General features: G+C 39.1%; 3 protein-coding genes across 5 annotated transcripts; all 3 read right to left on the bottom strand.

The window, feature by feature from the left end:
• Window positions 1-311: 311 nt before the first annotated feature.
• Window positions 312-8,902, bottom strand: LOC135633700 (sialyltransferase-like protein 5). 2 transcript variants are annotated; one of them, XM_065143508.1, is made up of 11 exons: window positions 8,692-8,902; window positions 8,524-8,600; window positions 4,932-5,018; window positions 4,735-4,812; window positions 4,574-4,665; window positions 4,284-4,485; window positions 3,375-3,465; window positions 1,939-1,997; window positions 1,654-1,802; window positions 1,247-1,328; window positions 312-1,174 (listed from the first exon to the last, which is right to left on the bottom strand). In XM_065143508.1, exons 1-11 carry the CDS (start codon window positions 8,810-8,812, stop codon window positions 800-802), a joined length of 1,413 nt encoding a protein of 470 aa, XP_064999580.1. In that variant the 5' UTR covers window positions 8,813-8,902; the 3' UTR covers window positions 312-799. The 2 variants fall into 2 exon arrangements, with proteins under 2 accessions (XP_064999580.1, XP_064999581.1); XM_065143509.1 differs by lacking the exons at window positions 8,524-8,600; window positions 8,692-8,902 and adding exons at window positions 5,580-5,772; window positions 5,854-6,950.
• Window positions 8,903-9,488: 586 nt separating this feature from the next.
• On the bottom strand, window positions 9,489-14,477 carry LOC135633701 (protein STRICTOSIDINE SYNTHASE-LIKE 3-like). Its single transcript, XM_065143511.1, has 4 exons — window positions 14,005-14,477; window positions 12,802-13,077; window positions 10,208-10,375; window positions 9,489-10,132 (listed from the first exon to the last, which is right to left on the bottom strand). Exons 1-4 carry the CDS (start codon window positions 14,334-14,336, stop codon window positions 9,739-9,741), a joined length of 1,170 nt encoding a protein of 389 aa, XP_064999583.1. The 5' UTR covers window positions 14,337-14,477; the 3' UTR covers window positions 9,489-9,738.
• A 1,065-nt stretch (window positions 14,478-15,542) lies between these two features.
• On the bottom strand, window positions 15,543-18,258 carry LOC135633702 (axial regulator YABBY 5-like). Of its 2 annotated transcripts, none has more exons than XM_065143513.1 (6): window positions 17,924-18,258; window positions 16,719-16,838; window positions 16,457-16,577; window positions 16,254-16,311; window positions 16,059-16,134; window positions 15,543-15,805 (listed from the first exon to the last, which is right to left on the bottom strand). In XM_065143513.1, exons 1-6 carry the CDS (start codon window positions 18,065-18,067, stop codon window positions 15,743-15,745), a joined length of 582 nt encoding a protein of 193 aa, XP_064999585.1. In that variant the 5' UTR covers window positions 18,068-18,258; the 3' UTR covers window positions 15,543-15,742. The 2 variants fall into 2 exon arrangements, with proteins under 2 accessions (XP_064999585.1, XP_064999584.1); XM_065143512.1 differs by having other exon boundaries at window positions 16,254-16,314; window positions 17,924-18,257.
• Between the last annotated feature and the right edge of the window lie 1,599 nt (window positions 18,259-19,857).

The raw sequence follows: 19,857 nt of genomic DNA, 5'->3' as shown, positions 1-19,857 counted from the left end.
GTGGTGGTTGAGGAGGTGAGTGACAAGGAGGGGCACGACGCCGACAACATCCGATAGGGCATGCATTTCCGGATCTTACTTTGATAGATGATGGATCTTCGCGATGGCTTCGGTAGTGAACTTTGATTCCATGACGATGAAGCGTCGATACAAATAAAGAACGACGAAAGAACTACTCAACAACTATATCGGCATTGACACTAGTAGCACCATTGTCTATTATCATCGGAACATTAAAATTATATTTTTATCTTTATTTTCGTTGATAAAACTGATACAGTTAAAGTAAATAAACCTAAATGTAGGGATGCTAATGTAACTTTTTAAAATATAAAAATCAGAATATTAAAGATAACTAACTACAGTAAGGCCAAAAAACAGAAAAAAAAAATTCGAAATACCGAAATGACAGAAACAATTGCTATACTATTTAATGCTTTTGTAGAAAACGTTGTATGATTGGTACCACCAGAAGATGCTATAGGAAGAACAAGGTGATCGTCCAATGAAAAGTTGAAACGACCGGTACCAATGAATGAAAGCATCGATATTGCCTGGAAATGTCTTTGAGTAAATATTCTCGAGGGAGAAGTTCTGCAGTCTCCCAATTCAATCCATCCAATAAAGCAGAAGCCACTCTTGCTTTGTAATAGTAGTTTCGTCCTGCGGAGCACCAAGGCCTGCTCTCTAACCTAACCTCCTCGAGCACTAATGCAGCTTCATTCCACTTGCTCCCCTGTCTGTCTCTTCATGGGACCGATAGTTGAATCAGAACCCCTATTTATCACTAAACTTCAGATTAAAAGCTGTGCCTCACACAGACGAGATCATCCAGTTTGTTCCCGTCCATTTTGTAAAGAGAAACGCGACCCATCTGGGCATAATGATTTTGTGCTTCCTTTCTTAAGCTCTCATGTGGCAGGAGCTCCCACTTACTGTAATTTGACTTGCTGCGAGCGTCAGCCATGTCGGGAGATCCTGACACTGGTCCATCTCGGTCTACCGTACCCCATACCTTGCAATTACCAAAGGGTCCCATATCACCTTCTTGGCCAGTTTTTTCTCTTTTCAAACGCAACGCAGCCGTGTGAGCACTTGTTATGATTTCTTTGCCTGGCACATCTGACCAATCCTGCTTCCTCGGAGCTCTCATAGGAGAATGGATCCTGATGACCTACATGGACAACAATGTGGAAAGTTAGTAAATTATGCGCGGGCCAATCGAGTGTCGCACAGAGGTCTTTACACCGAGGCACTCCAGCAGTTGATAATAAGCCCTTCCTTGCAATGGATTGTGCCCCTTCCTTGGAGTCGAGAAGTACCGTGTCCTAGAAGAAACAAATATGAAGCATAAAATGTTTTTTGTACGAGAATCAAACTTACGATACATACGGTGATCAGAAATTTCAGCAATGTGCGATGATATCTTAAAGACTCTTAAGCAGATGCAATAAGCTATTATTACCATGCAAAGATTTCAAGCCTTCCAATCTGTACGGACATAATTATGGATGTCTAAGAAATAGAGACAAACACGAGGTCCAGTTAAAATAACCTAGTAGAACTATGATAGACATGGTAAAACATGCTTGGTTGTTGATTTGCATGGTGATACTGAATTTGGTAGACATTCGCTCTTAGAAATATACTGACCATTCTGTATAGCCGGGATCCACCGTAAAACCATATATATCAACAATGTCACACATGGAGAGAGCCAATTCTATGGACTTCATTCCGGTTCCCTTAGCACCCCTTCTTAAGACGATACCTTGGAAAAGATAAACAGGATTTGGAAGTTCCTGCAATGGAGGCAATACAACCCTATTAGATTTTACTATAAAAAGAATATATTGTATATAAATAAAATATCTAAAGATGCCCACCATAGTGCACAGAAACAACTAATAATAAGGGCTGGTGACATTAAACGATCACCTTTATCTTTGCATTGAAATCTCTGTGTGTTACGCTCTTGATTATAAGCACCTCATCAGCTGCAATTTTCATATACAGATGCAAAATAATTACTTTACGTTAACCTAAGAGAATAATAATGACTACTCAAGATTTGTTAAGACTTAACATGTGAACCGTTAAAAAGATAATATCCATAAATACTTCATAGAGAACAGAAGTAATACATCAAGACTTGCATATGACCAATTCTTGTATGCATATGCCTTAAATAATATATCTGTCAAAATTTTCTATCCTAAGAGAGGAATCCAATGACTATGTGGAACAGCATGCCAACAAACATATAACAATAACATCTTACAATGCCACAGTATATGGCAATTGTAGCCAAGTAGAAAATAAATTATTCACTGAAATATTAGAAGCTCGCAATTTGACTATAGTTCTACCTTATCAAATAATTCCCCGAACAATTCGCCATACTCTTAAGTCGAATAATTCAAAATTGTTGGATAATTATTCAGTTACTCGTAAATTTAACAATTGGTTCCATAGAATCATTTAGGACTATTTGAGAAGTTTTTGGAAGCTGCAAAATTATATGCTAATCTTTTAGTAGCATTAAATTTCTTTTTCCTTCGCATACAGTTTTGCATATATAGAATCATGCCTTCTCTACATTTTTTCACTTCTTTCTTATTAAACATCTAACCAAGTTGATTCCATAATTTTGCTAAATTTGTCCAAAGTTTTTTGGTTTTAATCTCAGGCCTGTTATTGACCAATGAACTTATGTCCACGGACAGTAGAAAAACATATTAATAATTCATTTCCTCAAGTTATGTCCATATTTGAACTGTATTTGACCCTAGATAGTCTATCATGAGCTCCTGTCTGTTAACACATTCTTATTCAGTAAGCTGATGGTGCGCCAAGTGCAGATCACATATTCAAGAATCACCATATGCACCCAAATTCTGCTTTGACAGCTATTCTTTTATGCACTGAAGAAGGTCACTCTATGTCTAAATCAGTATGAAAACAGAACATTTTTTGTTCTTATTAAATTTTCATATCATTAGAACCAAAGTACAATAATGCCAACAAAATTACTTGCAGATGCTCTAAGACGTAGATTTTGCGAAATTCAGAGTTGAGAATTTCACGAGCAATATGATCAAAAACTTATCAAGCTTAATCAGGCCCTTACGCTATACATTGCAGAGTCAGACATCACCTACAAAAACACTTGGCAAATTCAACTTGGCATTAAAAACATAAAGAACTTTAACTTGCACATATGATTTTCATAGAGCAAAAATCTTCACATTCTTACAAAACAATATTGTTTGTGATTAACATGCCTAGGCTTTATCAAATACAATTATTAGCAGCTTTAGAGATGTTAATGCATATGATCACAGTAATTTTTGTATATGTAGCCAGAATCTTACAAGATCCATCGAGAATAGCAACCATGTTACGAGCAGCGCCTCTTACAACTAGGCGAAAGTCCCTTTTCAGTCCAACATGTTTGGCATATTTCTGCAGAAGGACAAATAAAGATTAGTTGGTAATCACAGGATGTAGATCCAAACTATTCGTAAGCTTCTGCTTCTGAGGCCTGGTGAAGTGCTCAATCTGGGAGATATCAAGTCAGATGGATCTGCCTAACATGATGGTGTCTACATTGCCAGGAAACTGACAATGTGAACAGGACTGTAGATAAAAACTTATTACTAAGTGATGCAGTGTAGCTAATAGTAATTGCGTTATGGAGGCCAATCAAACAATAGACAAGGTGGCTTAGGTATCAATAAGGGAGTATCTTCAGTTTTACAACAATATAATGCCTGTGAGATTTGTTTAGCAACAAAAACATTCAGAAAACATCTATATGACACAATAAAAACAAGAAAACAGGATGCTTTGAATCCACCAAGATATATGTATGAGGTCTGTAAGTATGGGCACATCTTAAAAATTTTTGAAAACTAATGCATCTTGAATCTAGCATTTCTCTGATAAGTTGTATCACTTGTATACACTGGTATTGAGAACTCCATCAAGGCCAGAAAGTGAACAGTATATTTTGGATGCTGAACTATATTATTGAACCAGGCCTTGGAGACAAAGTCTGGAACCAAGCGTTGTTAGGTCCTTAAAGAAGCTGTCATTTCAATAAACTATCATTTAAGTGTCAGATAAAACCAGAAATTTCAAACTACTTTTCTTTCTGAATACATATAAGAAAATATAGAAAGAATCTCAGAAAGATGAAGCTGAAATTGCTAAGCCTCAAACATAAATAAATAGTTACAGTCATACATATAGATCAAACAAAAATAATCAACACACTCTACCTCATTAACAGGAGCCTCATTATCTCGAAAGACTGCATCATGCCCATCAATCTCCAGTCCAAATTCTGTTTTTAAGAGATCCCCAGAATTCCCAACCACTGCACATGTCCGAAACTGCTGGGGATGGAAGGGAGGCTTTGCAGGTAATATTAAGTTTAGATGCTCCTCACAAATAGAGCGATTATAACATTTATCTGCACCCCTAAAAACAAGATAACATATAGAAGCTCTTATTGAGTCACCTTGAGCACTAAATCACAAAAGAAAGCCTTGCACACATGGTAACTCACAACTGTGCAATTCTTTTTGCAGCATAATCTAACCATCCATCCGGTCGTACATCTAGGTATTCCCTTGTCAAGACCGTAGTCATGTTACGATACTGGCAAAATTTTGGTCTTTAGTGCATAACATGGAAAACAAATCGATAATTTATTGAAAGGAATCGAACCTGTTCCCATAGAAGAATGGCTTCACAGACATCATATTTATACTCCAGTGGCTCAAAAATTTTAAACTGTGCATTATACTGCAAAAATAGAGAATAAGGTTGAATCTGAGACAGGTTCTTTAACGAAAGTATATTTCATACAAATGAAAGAAAATGACATGTTATAATCCTGGAAAAAGCAGATCGTAGAGCTTGACCCATGTACTATTTGTGCCTTCAGGAAATTTAAGGACCAATTTACAGTGGTCAATGATGTCTGCGGTAAGGCCAAGTCCTCTGCTTGCCTAGAGAAAGTTCCACGGTCAGTACCAACTAAAACAGGCTGAATTTATATATTTCAATGTTAAATAAGAACAGATTCTAATTGTATAATAGAATGTAAAAAAGGTCGATGCATATGTGTGAAGATGTAGATGACCAATACAAGCAAATTTATTGATGGATATGACAATCAATTTGATACATTATGAGCATAAAAGCATTACATTTTGCAATAATCAGATTTGCTTTTATCCTCCTAGACTCCTAGATGTTGATTAGAATATGAGATGCTAACTAATCTTTATGATTAACTTTCAACACAAATAACCATTTAAAATTCTAAAACATAGTATTGCTATGAATAAATATCCAGAAACAAGTTTGGAGTCAAACAACTTTATTTCTTCATCATTAAAATCTTCATTTAGTACATTTGGTGCATGGACAACTGTTTTGTGATGGTAGAAACTAAAACAATGTATCAAAAGTGATATTTTAAGTCAGGCAGCTATAACTAGTGGTGAATATAGCCCAAGAAAGAAACACCTTAAGGTAACTGGGTCACTGGGCAAAGTAATCCTTACTGCCTTTTCTCTTGAATCATTGTGATGCACACTGCATAGGTCATCCAGGCACAACAATAAACTCTGAACCATGCCCTTAGATTTTGCTGCTAGATGTCATAGAACTTGAGGGACGTCAGATCCATTCAAGGGCCCAGCCCATCTAGTGTGCATCATGACCAGGTAAACCATGCACAGGGGCAGATCTATTAATCTGAACAGTAGTTTGTAAAAGAAATCAGTTTGTCGAACATCAGGAAATTATCTTGTTTGAAACCAAGCGCTCAAGCTATACCTTAAAGAATGCATCAACTCAAGGCTGTGAAGCCTTCTCCAGATTGACTAGTTCCACCGGGAGCACTGTTGACACAAATGGCTTCTACCTGCACAAACTTAAGAGGGCTTTTTGGTGCTGCTAAGCTCATTAAAACGGAAGTTGTCTTTATCACTTACACTTCAGTTTCCTTCAGCCTGATTCTTCATTAGTAAAAATCTTCAGTGGACAGACAAATGTCCACAACTTAGAGCCAAGAAAAAGTGAACCTATCTAAAAACCCAAAAATTTATTTGCTTCTCTTCTTACACGTTTTCATTTTTATATTTTCATGCATATTCTATCTTCTAAGATAATCTAAATAATCATTTATTCTCTAATTTGCTTCAAAACTCAAAGTAATTTTAATGATAGAGCTTTACCTCTACGACTTAGATTGACTTATAAGATCCTGATAGCCATCAGCTTGGACTTAAACATTTTGGGCTTGACTCAATGAGTTAATGGGTTAATCACTACATCATGCTGCATCGTGACAAATCATATCAAGGTTGACCAGTACTAAGCATAGTGAGGGACTCGAGTACGTAAGTGCTACTTGTGGATGAGATAGAGAACAAGTCACGATTCAAAGCCACCACTAAGTTAGGTCTCATGTGCACCATGCCAAAGTCCAATTCTGGGATATATTGGATCTTGACGAGGACGTCAAGTCATTAAGTCGGGAAGATTATAACACCTCAATTTTCTCTCACATCGAAAGTAGATTAAGACTTAGATTGACTTATAAAAGTATGATGAATCTACCATTAATTGATGTCTAAACATTTTGGGTTTAGACTTAACAAGCTGATTGCTTAATTATTCGAACTAGCAAATGTTGTCTAAAGAGCATTATTTACTATAATCAACATGCTATAAGCAACTTCAAGAAAGAATCAAGCATGTATATTAATTTGCTATTGCAGATGCTTTTTGATAAGAATAAATGTATATATCTAACCAATAGATTTCAAAGATTGAACAAGTAGTTATGTGTAATTAGCTTGAAACATCTATATAAAGCTAACCTACTCTTGAAACCTGCAACTTATCTATACAACATAACATATGTTACTGTAGCAAGAATCTATGATAGCTTGAGCTTTAGGGCTAATTACAAATTAGCTCCTGTGGTTAGATCTTTATAGCATCCCGGTTCCTAGACTTAAAAAATTTATATTGGAATCCCTATACATATAAAAGCATTTAACTCCATTTACCCTAACACCGTCAGCTTTACCGACGGAAGATACAACACATGACAATACATACAGGAATGACACGAAAACAATGGGCAAAAAGGTAATTTCAACATCCCAATTATGTTTTCTTTTGTTATGCCATAATTAAAACTTCTTAATCGACTGTTGTAATAATGGCAACCGATAGTGCCACCGAGGGCTGCGGGTAGCTATTGTGGTGATGGTCAACGAGAACGACATAGGGATGTCTACAGAGACGGGCAGGGTGGAATCTTGGAGGTGGAGTTGAGGAACTTATGTAACTTCTTGCGGGGGTAGGAGGAGGACGAGGAGGGAGAGCGACAACGGGGGGTAAGACAAAGGGAGAGGGGGAAGAGGACGAGGATGATGGTTGCACCGATGCATATGTAAAACGGTGTCGACGCAGATGCATAGCAGCGTTGCTCTGCTCTGCATCTGCGTCGGTGCCGATGTAAATGCAGAGCGACGCTCATCCTTCTGCCTCCCTTCCTCGATCCCTTATCCTTCTTCTCCCTTTCGTCGCCTGTATCTACGTTGACGTCGACGCAGATTGCAAGGCGATGCAGAGTAGAAGCCACATATGTCGACGCTCTACATCTACGTCGTTTGCATTTGCATCAGCGCCAACGCAAATGCAGGCCGATGCAGAGCAGAAGTCGTAGATGTCAACGTAGATGTCGATGGTTTGCATCTGCATTGGCACCAATTTGCATCTGCGTTGACACTGGCGTAGATGCAGGGCAATGCAAAGCAGAAGCAATAGATCTAGAGCACAGCGACACCGCTATGCATCTACGTCGACGTCGCCATCATCCTCGTCCTCTTCCTCCTCTCTCTTTGGCTCATCTCCCGCCGTCGCACTCCCTCCTCTTCCTCCTCCAGCGCGGCTCTACATCTGCATCAGCGAGACGCAAGGCCTTTGCCTCACCTCTCGCCGACGCACATGTAGAGCAATGTCGACACACATACAAAGCAGCAACGACAGAAATGCCTTGCTTGAGACGTTGAAATTATCGTTCCTACACATGCTGTCACGTGCTATATCTTCCGTCGGTAAAGCTGATGACATCAGAGTAAATAAGGATAAATATTTTACTTTCATTACTATAAAGATTTTAAAATAAATTTTCTAAGTCCGGGAACTGAAATGCTAAAGAGGTCTCCCTACATTAAATAATTTATAATTAGGCAATCTTAAGAAAGCAAGAGGTGTTCACCCAAAACTTAAAATCCTCTAGAAATTGAGAACCAAAGCTAATAGAACAAAATGACACTCTTTAAGCCCTAAGGGAACTTAAATACTCTTTGCTATTTCCATCTTATATAAAACCACCTGACGACAATGATGCAATTGGACATGAGTATAGATGGCATTTGTCAAATCCACCACCAAAGAGAAGCGGAGAAGAGACCAAGATGCGCATACCACGCATTGCTGAACGCGGGACTGGAAATCTGACAGGATCCGAATCTCCTCGCTGTCGATAAGCGATTTACGGCTTCCTGGAAACCAAGAAACAGGTAGAACATCAAGAACGAGAAGGGATCGAGCGGTTAGAGCTCCACCTTACTTCTCGTCGCAGCGGCGGCTCACCGATGAAGAAAGAGGAGGACTGAATGGCGACGACGATAGCGGCGAAGACGAGGGCGGCGAGGAGGAGGACGAAGACGGCGGCAGGTCGCCGGATCGGAACGGAGGTCTTCGCGGTTCTCATCTTTCCGGGACGCCGAGATCGGGTCGGCCGGGACCGTGTCGAATCGCATCCACCGCGTCGGTTAGTTCAAATGTTTGTTCGACCGAGGACCTCGAGACAGTGGTTTAAATAAATAAATACGTGGTCGGCCCTATATGTATAGGATTGGACGGTTCTGATGAAATAGTAAATAGCGGGGGCCACCGTGAAGGTCCATGAAAGCCGTTCATTCACCAGATCCACACGATGGTACAACGTCGCGTCAGATAAACCAGTCGTGAACAAAAGCCGATCCCGAAGATGATCTGTGTTTTGTTGCGCGGAGAACTTTAGTGGGCCCGACAGCAGTGTCCAATCCGAAGGGGAAGAGAAGGTGAGCAGGATAGGAAAGACTTTTGACGGACACCCGGTTACGGGAATCACCTCAAGAACCCATGTTGTGAGTGAACGGGCAACAGTGGGTCCCGTCCACGCCATGTGGGTACGCCGATGAGTGTCATTCTCACGTCAATCAATACAATACAGGTATCTTATAAGAAAAATATCAAAGAGGTATACACATCAAAATAAGGAAAGTAAAGACACAGAGAAGCAATTGAAGCATCCCAACATAAAGCTGAACAACACATGTTATGCAAGATTAAACTCTAAACCTGCAAGAATTGGAGGAGACATGGACAAATAGGAAGCAAGGATCAGAACAAAGAAGCAAAATGCATTCGTCAGGATTTCAAGTCAAACACCAATCTACCAAGAGTGTTCAAACGTTATTACAAATCTGCAAGTAGTAATAACTCATAATTTCCTTAAGACAGGAAGCAAACTTATGCGCAGAGAAAGAAGAACATCTTCTGACCTAATGCATTCACCAACCTGCATGTTCTGCAATTCATGTAGAATTCAGGGAAGGTGCTATGTGATGTCGAGTACATGTGTCTGGGATATGATCAGTACACAGCAATAAAAGACATCAAAACAGACCCTATCCAAAGCTTCCCATCCTTCTCCTCCACTTCACTGACTGCTTTAACCACCTTGCCTTCCTTGTCCTCCAAAGTCTCCAGTAGATCCCCATTCGGGCCGTACTTAATGATCAACGCATGAAGTCTGCCTCCGACCAGCATAAAATAGTGATATTTGACCGGAATAGGGAGCTTCAGAAAAAATTTCCTCAACTTGCTATGATCAGCCATAAGATGTGCATATGTAGAATGACGACAATGAATCGCCACCCAGAATTCACCCTTCTCATTAGTCCTCACATTATCCGGGAATCCAGGGAGGTATGCAAAAACATCCGATGTACCTGCCTTTTCTCCCTTCAGCCAGTATCTATTCAACCTACACTTGCAAGTGCATGCTTGTCTGATTCAATTTACACAAGGAAATGGTGAATAAGAAGATGTGGAGACCAACCTGAGACGTGATCCTTCACAGAACAAAAGGAATGATCCATCCTTGCTTAGCGTCACACCATTGGGGAATTGAAGGCCCCGATGAAGGACAATTGTTTCTTTTGTAACCGGGTTGTATTTTAAAAGCCTACCAGAAGGTTCTCCAGAAAATATTAGTTGCATGAAGTTCCTGAAAGCACATACAAAGTTTATCTTTTCTGCTTTTAAATAATTTTGAACAAATAAATCCTGACAGAAAGTGAAGCCTAGCATAACGATATATGTCTAGAACAAACTGACATATTTTCTCTAATTATGTAGCTATGCCATGCAAGTATGTAGAGAAATTCACTAGAGCAATTAACAGAACAGTTCCACAGAGCAGACATAATTGCAAGAAAGAATAGCACATAACCATTCACTGATTCATATTCACCGGTGGTGGAAGACAAATAACAGTTATTTTCGCATTGAACTAGTAAATTTGGGACTTCGATTACGAAGGAAAGAATAACTGCTTTTTCTATCTTTTTATGGAACGTAAAAACATACGATGATCATAAAATTATTATTTCCCTGTGGAGGAAAGAATGATTGCCTTTTCATTTTAATTCATAAAAACTGGAACCAAATTGTAGATCATAACATAATGGTGTTTGCTTATTTCATATTTACCTTAGGAGGGGATTCCATTAACTAGCATTTAATAGTTGATGACAGAAATGAGAAAGCAAAACCCCTCCACTAGTTGAAAAGAATGCTAAACATCAAAATAAGGAAGATCGTTTTCGGTAAGGACTAACCAAATCCGATGTTATACAGTGTACACTATTGCATACTGTCTGTCAAAAGGTGTTAATGTTTAGTAGTAATGCTCAGAACCAGTTCACATATTTAGAGGCCAATATGTTAGGTAATACACCTAAATCAACCATTATGAAAATGGTAATTCAGTGATGTAGAGCCGATGCTGAGCTCAGCTTTCCAAGCGAGGAAGTTCATTTCTGTGTCTAGAGCCAGTGATGCCTACAAGGCAAGAAACCTTACTGTAATACTGAGGCCCATGCTCTTCAAAACTCAAAAGCAACTACTACATGCCACTATCATCTCATTGATGTTTCATAAAAGCTGTTATAGCACTACAATATCTTGTTTCGCATAACTACTTTTCTACTTGTTTATCTCTGTAACTTTGCAGTCGTGTAAAATCTGTAAATATCTGCTTAATGAATCTCAAAACTATAAATCCAATAGAGATTGCCAAGATACCTTACTAGACAGCACAAGAGATGCACTCACTGAATGATTGATTATATCTATTCTTCCAATATTTTTGTCCTATGTAAAAAGTGGGATGTGTGATTTAGGTAGTGGAAGATAAGAATATGAAGCATGATAACAGGCAAACATTTGTTAGTAAAGGTGTGGGAGGAGAGTTATCGGTAATTGTGTTAATTTGCACGGCCACTATGGTATAAAGTCAAGGTAGGCAATACCGAACGTCACCTTTTTCATATATATATATATATATATATTAGAAAAAGGTGACGTTCGGCGATGTCGCCTTTTTTGGTGACGTCGCCTTTTTCGGATTATTTATATATATATATATATATATATATTCGGTATACCACTCGGTATACAATTTCGTACCGTACCGAGCGAACGTCGAAACTCCGGTACGGTATGAAATTGCAGACCTTGGTATAAACAAACAGCAAGGTGCCATTAGAAGTTAGATATGTAAGATCATTATTTCTCATCATCATTGAGAAGATTCCTAATTTAGTGCTTGAATAAAGGAATCTGTTCCTCGTGCATACCAAACCAGATTTAGAACGAACTCCAGTCAAACATGCAGGGATCAGGAGTATGGTGATGGATTCTTTGGATAGAACTGAACAGATGAAACTTCCATACTGAAAGCAACAATTGCAAAGAATTCAACAGTCCATCTCTTGACCTCAATGCTGTGAGTGGTCCATTGTCTCTGTCCAGTTCTTTTTCTTTTGTTTATGTTTTTACTTTTGTTTTAATTTTACTTCAATTATACTCTAATGAATCATTTCAATCTCCATAATGGGACTTCCCTCCAGATTTTATCCAAAAATAAACTCAAATAAAATTCTGATGTCAGTTGGGAGTTACATGCTGATATATAAGCGCTTAAACAAAGACATTGAGATGAAAAGACTGACCAGAGTTGAATGCTAAAACATAAGGAAAAAAACAACAAAATCCAGCTACAAATAAAATGAATAAAACTAAATTGACTAGATTATCCGTGGTTAAACACGTTTACGCTATAATTCGGTGATCTTGATTTATAATCTGAACATCAAGCACCAATGCAGTGTGATTCCACTACGAATGGATGCTAATACTAAGTATGGCAACTATTACAGGAAAATATTCTCAAGGTATTCGATGTAAACTTCAATAAGCATAGAAGGCTATCATAGGAGGAACATCAATTATAATTTTAGTACAATCTACTGAGGTTACATGGGATCATAATCTTTTCCATACGTTAACAGGTTGATAGCAATCAAAGCGAAAAATAGCAACATTGATTTTATCAAGTAAATGAAGTGTTAGAAGTTTGAAGAAAGGTACCTCCTCTGGTACTTCGTGCTGCTGTCTGTGAAATAAACATTACCTTCCTCATCTATGTCCAAGTCATTCGTGAAATTAAATGGGACTCCTTCTGCTTCTGTGGTTAGTGGTGCAGCCAGGCCACCTTGCGGGCCTACTTTGAGCAAGCCAAAATAGGCATCAGCAATGTACAGGTCTCCGGTCCTTTTATCGAATCGAAGACCTAATGGTCGTCCACAGATATGTTCATTCTTTAAGTAACTAAAAAGTGACGGATTCAGGTTACATATTTCTGACCTACAATCAACAAACAATGAGAACGATCAACAAAGTTTTCAGGCTAAAACTATAAAAGGCTACCACATTTTGCAGAGAGATATCTATCTTCTGTTTGTATGGAAAATGATGCAATGTACAAGTCTGCTTCACGGATAGACAGTCCTAGCCAAGCAGATCGTTCAATCCAGACATTCATTTCTTATGCAGTGACCCCGGAGTCCAAAATGGATATCGTTTGTTAAATCTCTGAATTCTCCTAGAAACAGGTTATCGAGAAATTGTGTGGACACCATACAGATTGCTTATAAGAGGCAATAGGTACAAACTTAATAACTAAACCTCATGTAAACCAGACCATCTGCAAAATACAACCCTTCCTGTTGTTCACAAAATGATCTAAAACTATAATCCTTCTTTTTTCAAGAAATTGTCTACTTTTGCTAATATTTCTTGTTTCAGTAAACCAATAGAACTACTTCTGGTAATTTCCAGTCGAGAAAGAAGACATGAAGTAGTAAAATTGTTACTTCGTATGGGTAACAATAGCTTCATTGCAATCAGGAGCACATCAATTTGGCCCAGACCAACAAAACTAAGAAAAAAGTCGATATTTACTGTGTCGCTATGTCTAAGCATTAGAATCAAAGCCATCAGCAAAAAAGATTACATATTTTGCGTCTGGAGATCAACGGTAGGTCAAACGATGTAGCCAGAATTTCCTCTGTGCATCTCTTTTCTATTCTTCAATACAACGAATAGAAAGGAGATGCAAAGAGGAAGGAGAGAGAGAGAGAGAGAAAGTCTGGTCCACCTCGAGACTGAAGTGTCCTTCCTCGTTACTTGCAAGCATAGAATCCAAATCTCTCGAAAGGCATACTTTCTACTACTCATTGTAAAGTAGGAAGACATCAAAAAGCACCAAGCGAAATCGAAAACCCAACCTACCTGTTGGGGGAAGTGTAGGCGAAGTCAACCCACGACTCCCCGTTCCAGAAGAGCACCCGGCCATCGGCGACGCCGGTGTAGGGCCCGCGACCCCGCGGGTCGAAGGCGATGCTCTCCGGGCCCTGCACCTGGTTAAGGAACCTGACCTCCGCTCCCCGGAGCCGATCCTCCGGGTCCCGCACGGCGGGGAACTCCGACCATGGAAGCAGCTCGACCGGGTACGTCTCGAAGCCGGGGAACTTCACCATTGGGCTGTGGCCTAGAGGGTCCAACCCGCAGTAGACCGCTGCGGCGATGACTAATCCAGCGAGGACGACGGCCGACGGCGCCATCGGCGGGTCTTGCTCTCCTCAGGCTCGTAATCCGGCGGCGGTGGAGGCTCCGGGTACGGGCTTCAGCGATCGACACTTTCGAATTCTGTCGTCGTGTCCTCTCCACCATTATTTATTGATGACGGAGTAGTTGGAGGGCGTTGTTCGGTTCGGTTGGGACCGGCGACATAAATGATGACGATGAATAATAATAATAATAATAATAATTATTATTATTATTATTATTATTATTATTATTATTATTGATGACGATGAATAATAATAATAGAAATAATAATATATGACAATATAATGTATATTTTGTGTTATATTTTACGGTATGGATCCGATCAAAGTGTAGTTTGATGGGTTTTAGAGAGTCAGTTGATTTGAAGATGAGAGAGAAGTACCATTTTTGAGACCTCAGGTCACGAATTTGGCATGATATCATCCGATTATTTATGCAATGAGGAATTTTTATATGTCTTAATGATAGATTTGACCCATGAAATTAAATTTGAATTCGAATTCGAATCATAGATTCTCTTTGTCTCTCTCTCTTCTTACTCACATTTAAATCATACTAACCATTCAATAGCGTACTATTTTATAGTATTAATTATAATTTTTTTTACACAGGGTAAATAACGAAGATAGGATTCAACTAAGAAGATTTATAGTAATTTGTCAAAGTATCTAACACATTCAACCTTCAATTATTACCTAATGTAAATATTAATTTAATATTAAAATCATAATATTCTTTTCATATATATATATATATATATATATATTAAAAAATCTTAATTTAGGAGAGAATACGACTCGAATATATATTGATTTGATGCAATTATGGTACAAATGGAGTACTATTGTTACGACTGCGACAGCGACGATGGCGACGACTACAACAAAGAAGAAAGCTATAGTAAAAGAAGAAGGAAGAAGATGTAGTAGAAAAGGAAGTTGCAGTAGAAGAGGAAGCTATAGTAAAGGAAAAAGTTTCTCCTTTCTTTGCTGAAAAAAATAAAATATAAGAAGAATTATTGAAGAAGTTTTAACTTGAATATATTAATATGTTCCTTTCCAATAGAATAGAGGATTTCTTTAAAAAAAGAGGTTTAGACTAAATGAAGATGGTTAATAGTTGAGGTCAATCAAATCATGCTGTGGCTATTACTCTTAATTTAGCGATGGAAGAGATGATATGGATGTAAAAAAGCTATATACACAATCAACAGCATAAATTATAGATTTTGAAGCTTAGAAAAAGTATGGAAAGATATAAAAGTATTGCCTCAGATTACTTTTCACTGTGAATGTTTTGTCGGTCTAAATCCCATTGCAAACTGATAGTTGCATGTTCTTCGTGAGAAGCCACACAAACAGTGACTGCCATCCCTTCGTGTTTGACAGCAATCATTGTATCACCACAACTGTTGATTCCCCTCGACAGACTGCCCGAAATGAATGCGAGGCAAGTGTGCCCACTGCAAAGAACACAGAGTAAGTAATCGGATTGCTGCATAAGCTTTTCTTTTCTCGAGAAACTTATCAGAAAGAGTACGGTAGAAAGTTGCTCTAAAAGAAAAGCAGAAATCTCTGATATTGATCGAATAGTATGCATTTTAGGTCGATTTCCTTCGCAGGAAAAATGTAGTTTCAGCATAGTAGCTATCCTAATATGTTGTCATCGTTCTTTCCTAAAAGCCGAGTGATCTCAGAACATGAAGAACTTCTTACATTTTTTGCTGCAGTGCTGAAAGCTTCCCTATGGCTAATGTCAGGATTTCTTGCTTTTAATCTTCTTATCTCTTCTCTGTGGGCAAAAGAGGAACAGCAAAGTGACATGCGGTACATGTCAGAGTTAAAAGTAGTCTGTCCTTATCAGTTGGCACAATCAAACCAAAGATCGAAGCCAAAGTTTAAAGCACTCACTTGATAAATCTATTGTACACAGAAGGCACGCGACGTCTTTTCCCAGCTGCTGCTGCTGCTGCTGCATTGAGCGCCACATAGATCGTACAGAGAAGAAGCGAAAGGAAATGAGAAACCAACAAATCAAACACATCAAAATCTTGATTTTGTGGGGAGTATTGAGTGTCAGATTCGTGTATCTGAGGATGATGCACGAGGCTTACTGCGAACTCGAAGCATTTGTTGCTTGATGCTCTTCGTTGAGTTCATCGTATCTATCCCGGCGCATTTGGAGGAAGAAGATCCACAATCCCTGTGGAGTCCTTGAGATCCTATACTGTGATGCTGCCAACAAGTCATGACCTCAGTTGATGAACATTATACTGTGCTGCTGTCTTTCTGTTCCGAGTTCTAATCTCAGACAGCAGCATTCACAGAAACAGATCAAATATATATATGTTTGAATCATAACAAAATGTGTAGAACCTGAATATCTTGGAGAGGGAGTCTCTGAAACTGAGCACCAAAATTGACAGACAACATATTTGCACAGTTCTCACATTGTACTGTCACATTGTCGAACAAGTTGTTGCATGGAATATTGACCTGTAGTTAGAATATCAACAAGGAAAACAAAAATGGAGTTATAGGTTGAGAAAAGAAATCTCAGAATAATAAGGAACCATGATTTCACATAAATAGCTCATGAACTCAGATATATTTCATCTATCTATAGGCACAGAATCTAACCTAGCAAAATCTTAGCGAGAAGTTTATGGAAAGATGTTAGCGTAGAGACTAATGAATCAAAATAATTATCCAATATCAAGAACTTGAAGCTGAGGAGAAAGACTCTTTGTGACTTCTTTTCTCAGTTCTTATAGAAATCTCCCCCGAGTATCCTCCAATGTTCCTATCTGAACTCTTGTTCTCTCTCTTCCCGAGGAGCTTCCTGACATGAAAGAAGCTCCACGTTGCAAGCAACAAAATAAACGTGTTTTTTTCTTTGCAGTATGCTTTCGGGCCTCGTTGCTCCCAAGAAAACAATGGAAAGATGATGCGATGACACACGTACGGCAGACTAATAGATCTTCACATCTATCTACGTGAAGCTGTACATTCTTTGCGATAGATATGAATGATGAACTTATTGTGTCCGACCGAACGCAAAAAGAAGGAAAGCTACGAGAGAAGAAACAGTAGCATTTGAACGACACCAAAGCATCAAGAAACGTTGGCTGGATTTTTGCGTCCTTTAGTTGGGTTCACATGCATGAAGCTCGGACTTCTCCGAGGTGTTGGGGGAATCAGATCTGTAGGAATCCCAAACATTTGCTGCTTCTGAAGCCATAGTTCAACTCACTTCTAATGTTTCATGTTACTGAAATCTAAAGGCGCGTCTCTCTATATATGTTCATAGCCATGCCAATGCAGATTAGGGTTTCAAGACAGAGAAAATTATCATCTAAGAGACCTTCAAGAACATGAGCAGATACATCAGATCGGTCATGTAACCTAATATTCTTCTCTCAGTATATTTAAAGCTAATGTTAATGAAAAATAGTCTTAGAAAAGGGAAATTTCATCCATGACCAAAGTTGGAGCTATCTACGCATATGTACATCCTTCTTGAACAAGTAGAGACCAGATCGAATTGTCAGGGAGAGAAGGAAGATGGCTGCGGCTTTTACCACGAGGATTGTGTTGCAGAAGCTGCAGTGAACGTAGCAAACTTGCTGCGTCGACATCGATCTCCGATCGCCGGCCGGTTGAGCATATGCTACGAGAGAAGCTTTAGGTAGGAAGAGAGAAGACGAGTGGCTATATATCAACATACGACGCTCCTTTTCTTCTGCATATGAGGATCGACGAGGTGCTTGGAAGAAGAAGACATACGGGAGTGGCTAACTAATGGATAACGAGGGAATTGTTCTATTGGAGTGTGAGAAAAGAGGATGGAAGGTCTGAGATTGCCTGAAGGTTAAGGTGGCGTTTTGCCGATGCAGAAGACAAAAGAAAAATTGACTATGGAAGGAGAGAGAGAGAGAGAGAGAGGAGCGATAGCTCTCGAGATATTATTCTCAATTTGTTTGGTTAAATATTTAAATCTGACCCATAATTGATCATTAATTTCATTGAATTTGAATTGCTAATTCAAAAATATTTAAGCCTAAGTTAATTATTATAGGACATTTTCACATGTTTACGTCGATCCAATATACTGACACGTCTCACACGTTTACGACGACGATCCAAATCTTTGTCTACTTTTGATCTAAGATCGCTTGAAGTCTTCGTAAATTATTAATGTAACTCAGCTAAATTGTGATAGTTTCATGTTTAACATAAAAATATTTAAATTTAAGTTAATGATAGTATAGACTCTTATTCAATCCGACTATAGAGCTAAAAACAACACTCAAGATGTTCCTATATGAACTCGAATTTGTGATCTATCACATATCGAATTGAATTCAAACTTTAAGCAATTATGATCGAATCGAAACTCACAGCAATGATTTGACAGGGACCGATCCTGGAGCCATAACCATTCTGTTCCCTCTCATCGACGTGAAATCTCAAGAACGACAACAGGTTAAAGGTGGTAGTGGACAAGTTAGATGGAGCACGAAGGTCTTGTCCCAATCCTGAGGAAATGGGCGAGATGGTTCAACGACTTGAAGAGACCACAACAAGTGACATGTTTGGTGCTCGAATCTTTTCTGCAGCGCTCCGCTGGTCCCTGAATGCTTGGCTTCATCCTGAAGCTGTCTTCTTCGGCTATCTCAGCTGGTTTATCATCTCGAGTTACACGGATTAGCATGATCTTAAGCTACGACATGCCCGAGCGACATAAGCTTGGTCTTACTTAGATCGATGGAGATTAGGATGAAGTACATGGTCTCTTCTCACAGGGAGACATGATTGCACTAGATTCTTATTCTCTTCTCCTTGGCTTGGTCGGCAGGTGGGCTCTCCTCGGAGAGCTCGGTTCCATGTTTCAGCAAGAGGACACAGTCCATGTCACGATCTTGGCAGGTGGGGCGACTTTGGTTTCGGAGCTTGCATTTGGTTTCATCATGTTCACAGCAGCTGTTATACCATTCGATGTGGCTTTTACCAGGAGGATATGATGATCGAGTGTCATGATCAATGTTCCAATAACTGGGAATATATATTAGTAGTTTAGAGGCTGTGAGATGCGTTACGTTGTGTTGCTGCTTCGCACCGGATGTGCAGTGTCTTCACTGTTCCAGTCTAGCGATTGATGAGTCCCCACCGGTGCTTACAGATAACAGTTACTTCGTCCATTTAATTACAGCTCCATGCGTACGACAGCTTTGGTCCCAAAGTCATCAAAAGTAGTGTTCAGCAATAGATAATTGCTGTGCAGCAAAAGAAGAGATAGAGATGGATGGATGGATGGATGGAGAGCGAGTGAGAGTGAGAGTGAGAGTGAGAGGGAGGGAGGAAGGAAGACGGCCCAGGAAAGTGCTTCGGATTTAGATAAGCACACTGCAGCTGGAAAAAGATGAGAGAGAGAGAGACAGAAGACGGGCAGGTGCTGCTTTCAACGACGCCTTGGGTTTCTTCTTCTCTTTCTTCACGGTCGCACACTCTTTCG

This window comes from Musa acuminata, chromosome BXJ3-3 (genome assembly GCF_036884655.1).
Source record: "Musa acuminata AAA Group cultivar baxijiao chromosome BXJ3-3, Cavendish_Baxijiao_AAA, whole genome shotgun sequence".
NCBI classification, from domain to species: Eukaryota; Viridiplantae; Streptophyta; class Magnoliopsida; order Zingiberales; family Musaceae; genus Musa; species Musa acuminata.
Note: the sequence above shows the minus strand (reverse complement) of the source record. Positions and strands in the feature narration are given on the sequence as shown.

Excerpts from the sequence above, each read along its gene's own strand:
- LOC135633700 (XM_065143508.1), bottom strand. The coding sequence starts at position 8,812 with ATGAGAACCGCGAAGACCTCCGTTCCGATCCGGCGACCTGCCGCCGTC. Across the intron at positions 5,019-8,523 it reads CCCGCGTTCAGCAATGCGTG|GCAAGCAGAGGACTTGGCCT; the intron begins GTATGCGCATCT and ends AACTTTCTCTAG. Across the intron at positions 4,813-4,931 it reads AAGGCACAAATAGTACATGG|TATAATGCACAGTTTAAAAT; the intron begins GTCAAGCTCTAC and ends CTATTTTTGCAG.
- LOC135633701 (XM_065143511.1), bottom strand. The coding sequence starts at position 14,336 with ATGGCGCCGTCGGCCGTCGTCCTCGCTGGATTAGTCATCGCCGCAGCG. Across the intron at positions 13,078-14,004 it reads GCCTACACTTCCCCCAACAG|GTCAGAAATATGTAACCTGA; the intron begins GTAGGTTGGGTT and ends TGTTGATTGTAG. Across the intron at positions 10,133-10,207 it reads TGTGAAGGATCACGTCTCAG|GTTGAATAGATACTGGCTGA; the intron begins GTTGGTCTCCAC and ends TTGCAAGTGTAG.
- LOC135633702 (XM_065143512.1), bottom strand. The coding sequence starts at position 18,067 with ATGTTGATATATAGCCACTCGTCTTCTCTCTTCCTACCTAAAGCTTCT. Across the intron at positions 16,839-17,923 it reads TCTGCAACACAATCCTCGTG|GTCAATATTCCATGCAACAA; the intron begins GTAAAAGCCGCA and ends TTCTAACTACAG. Across the intron at positions 16,315-16,456 it reads ACAAATGCTTCGAGTTCGCA|CAGCAGCAGCAGCAGCTGGG; the intron begins GTAAGCCTCGTG and ends CGCTCAATGCAG.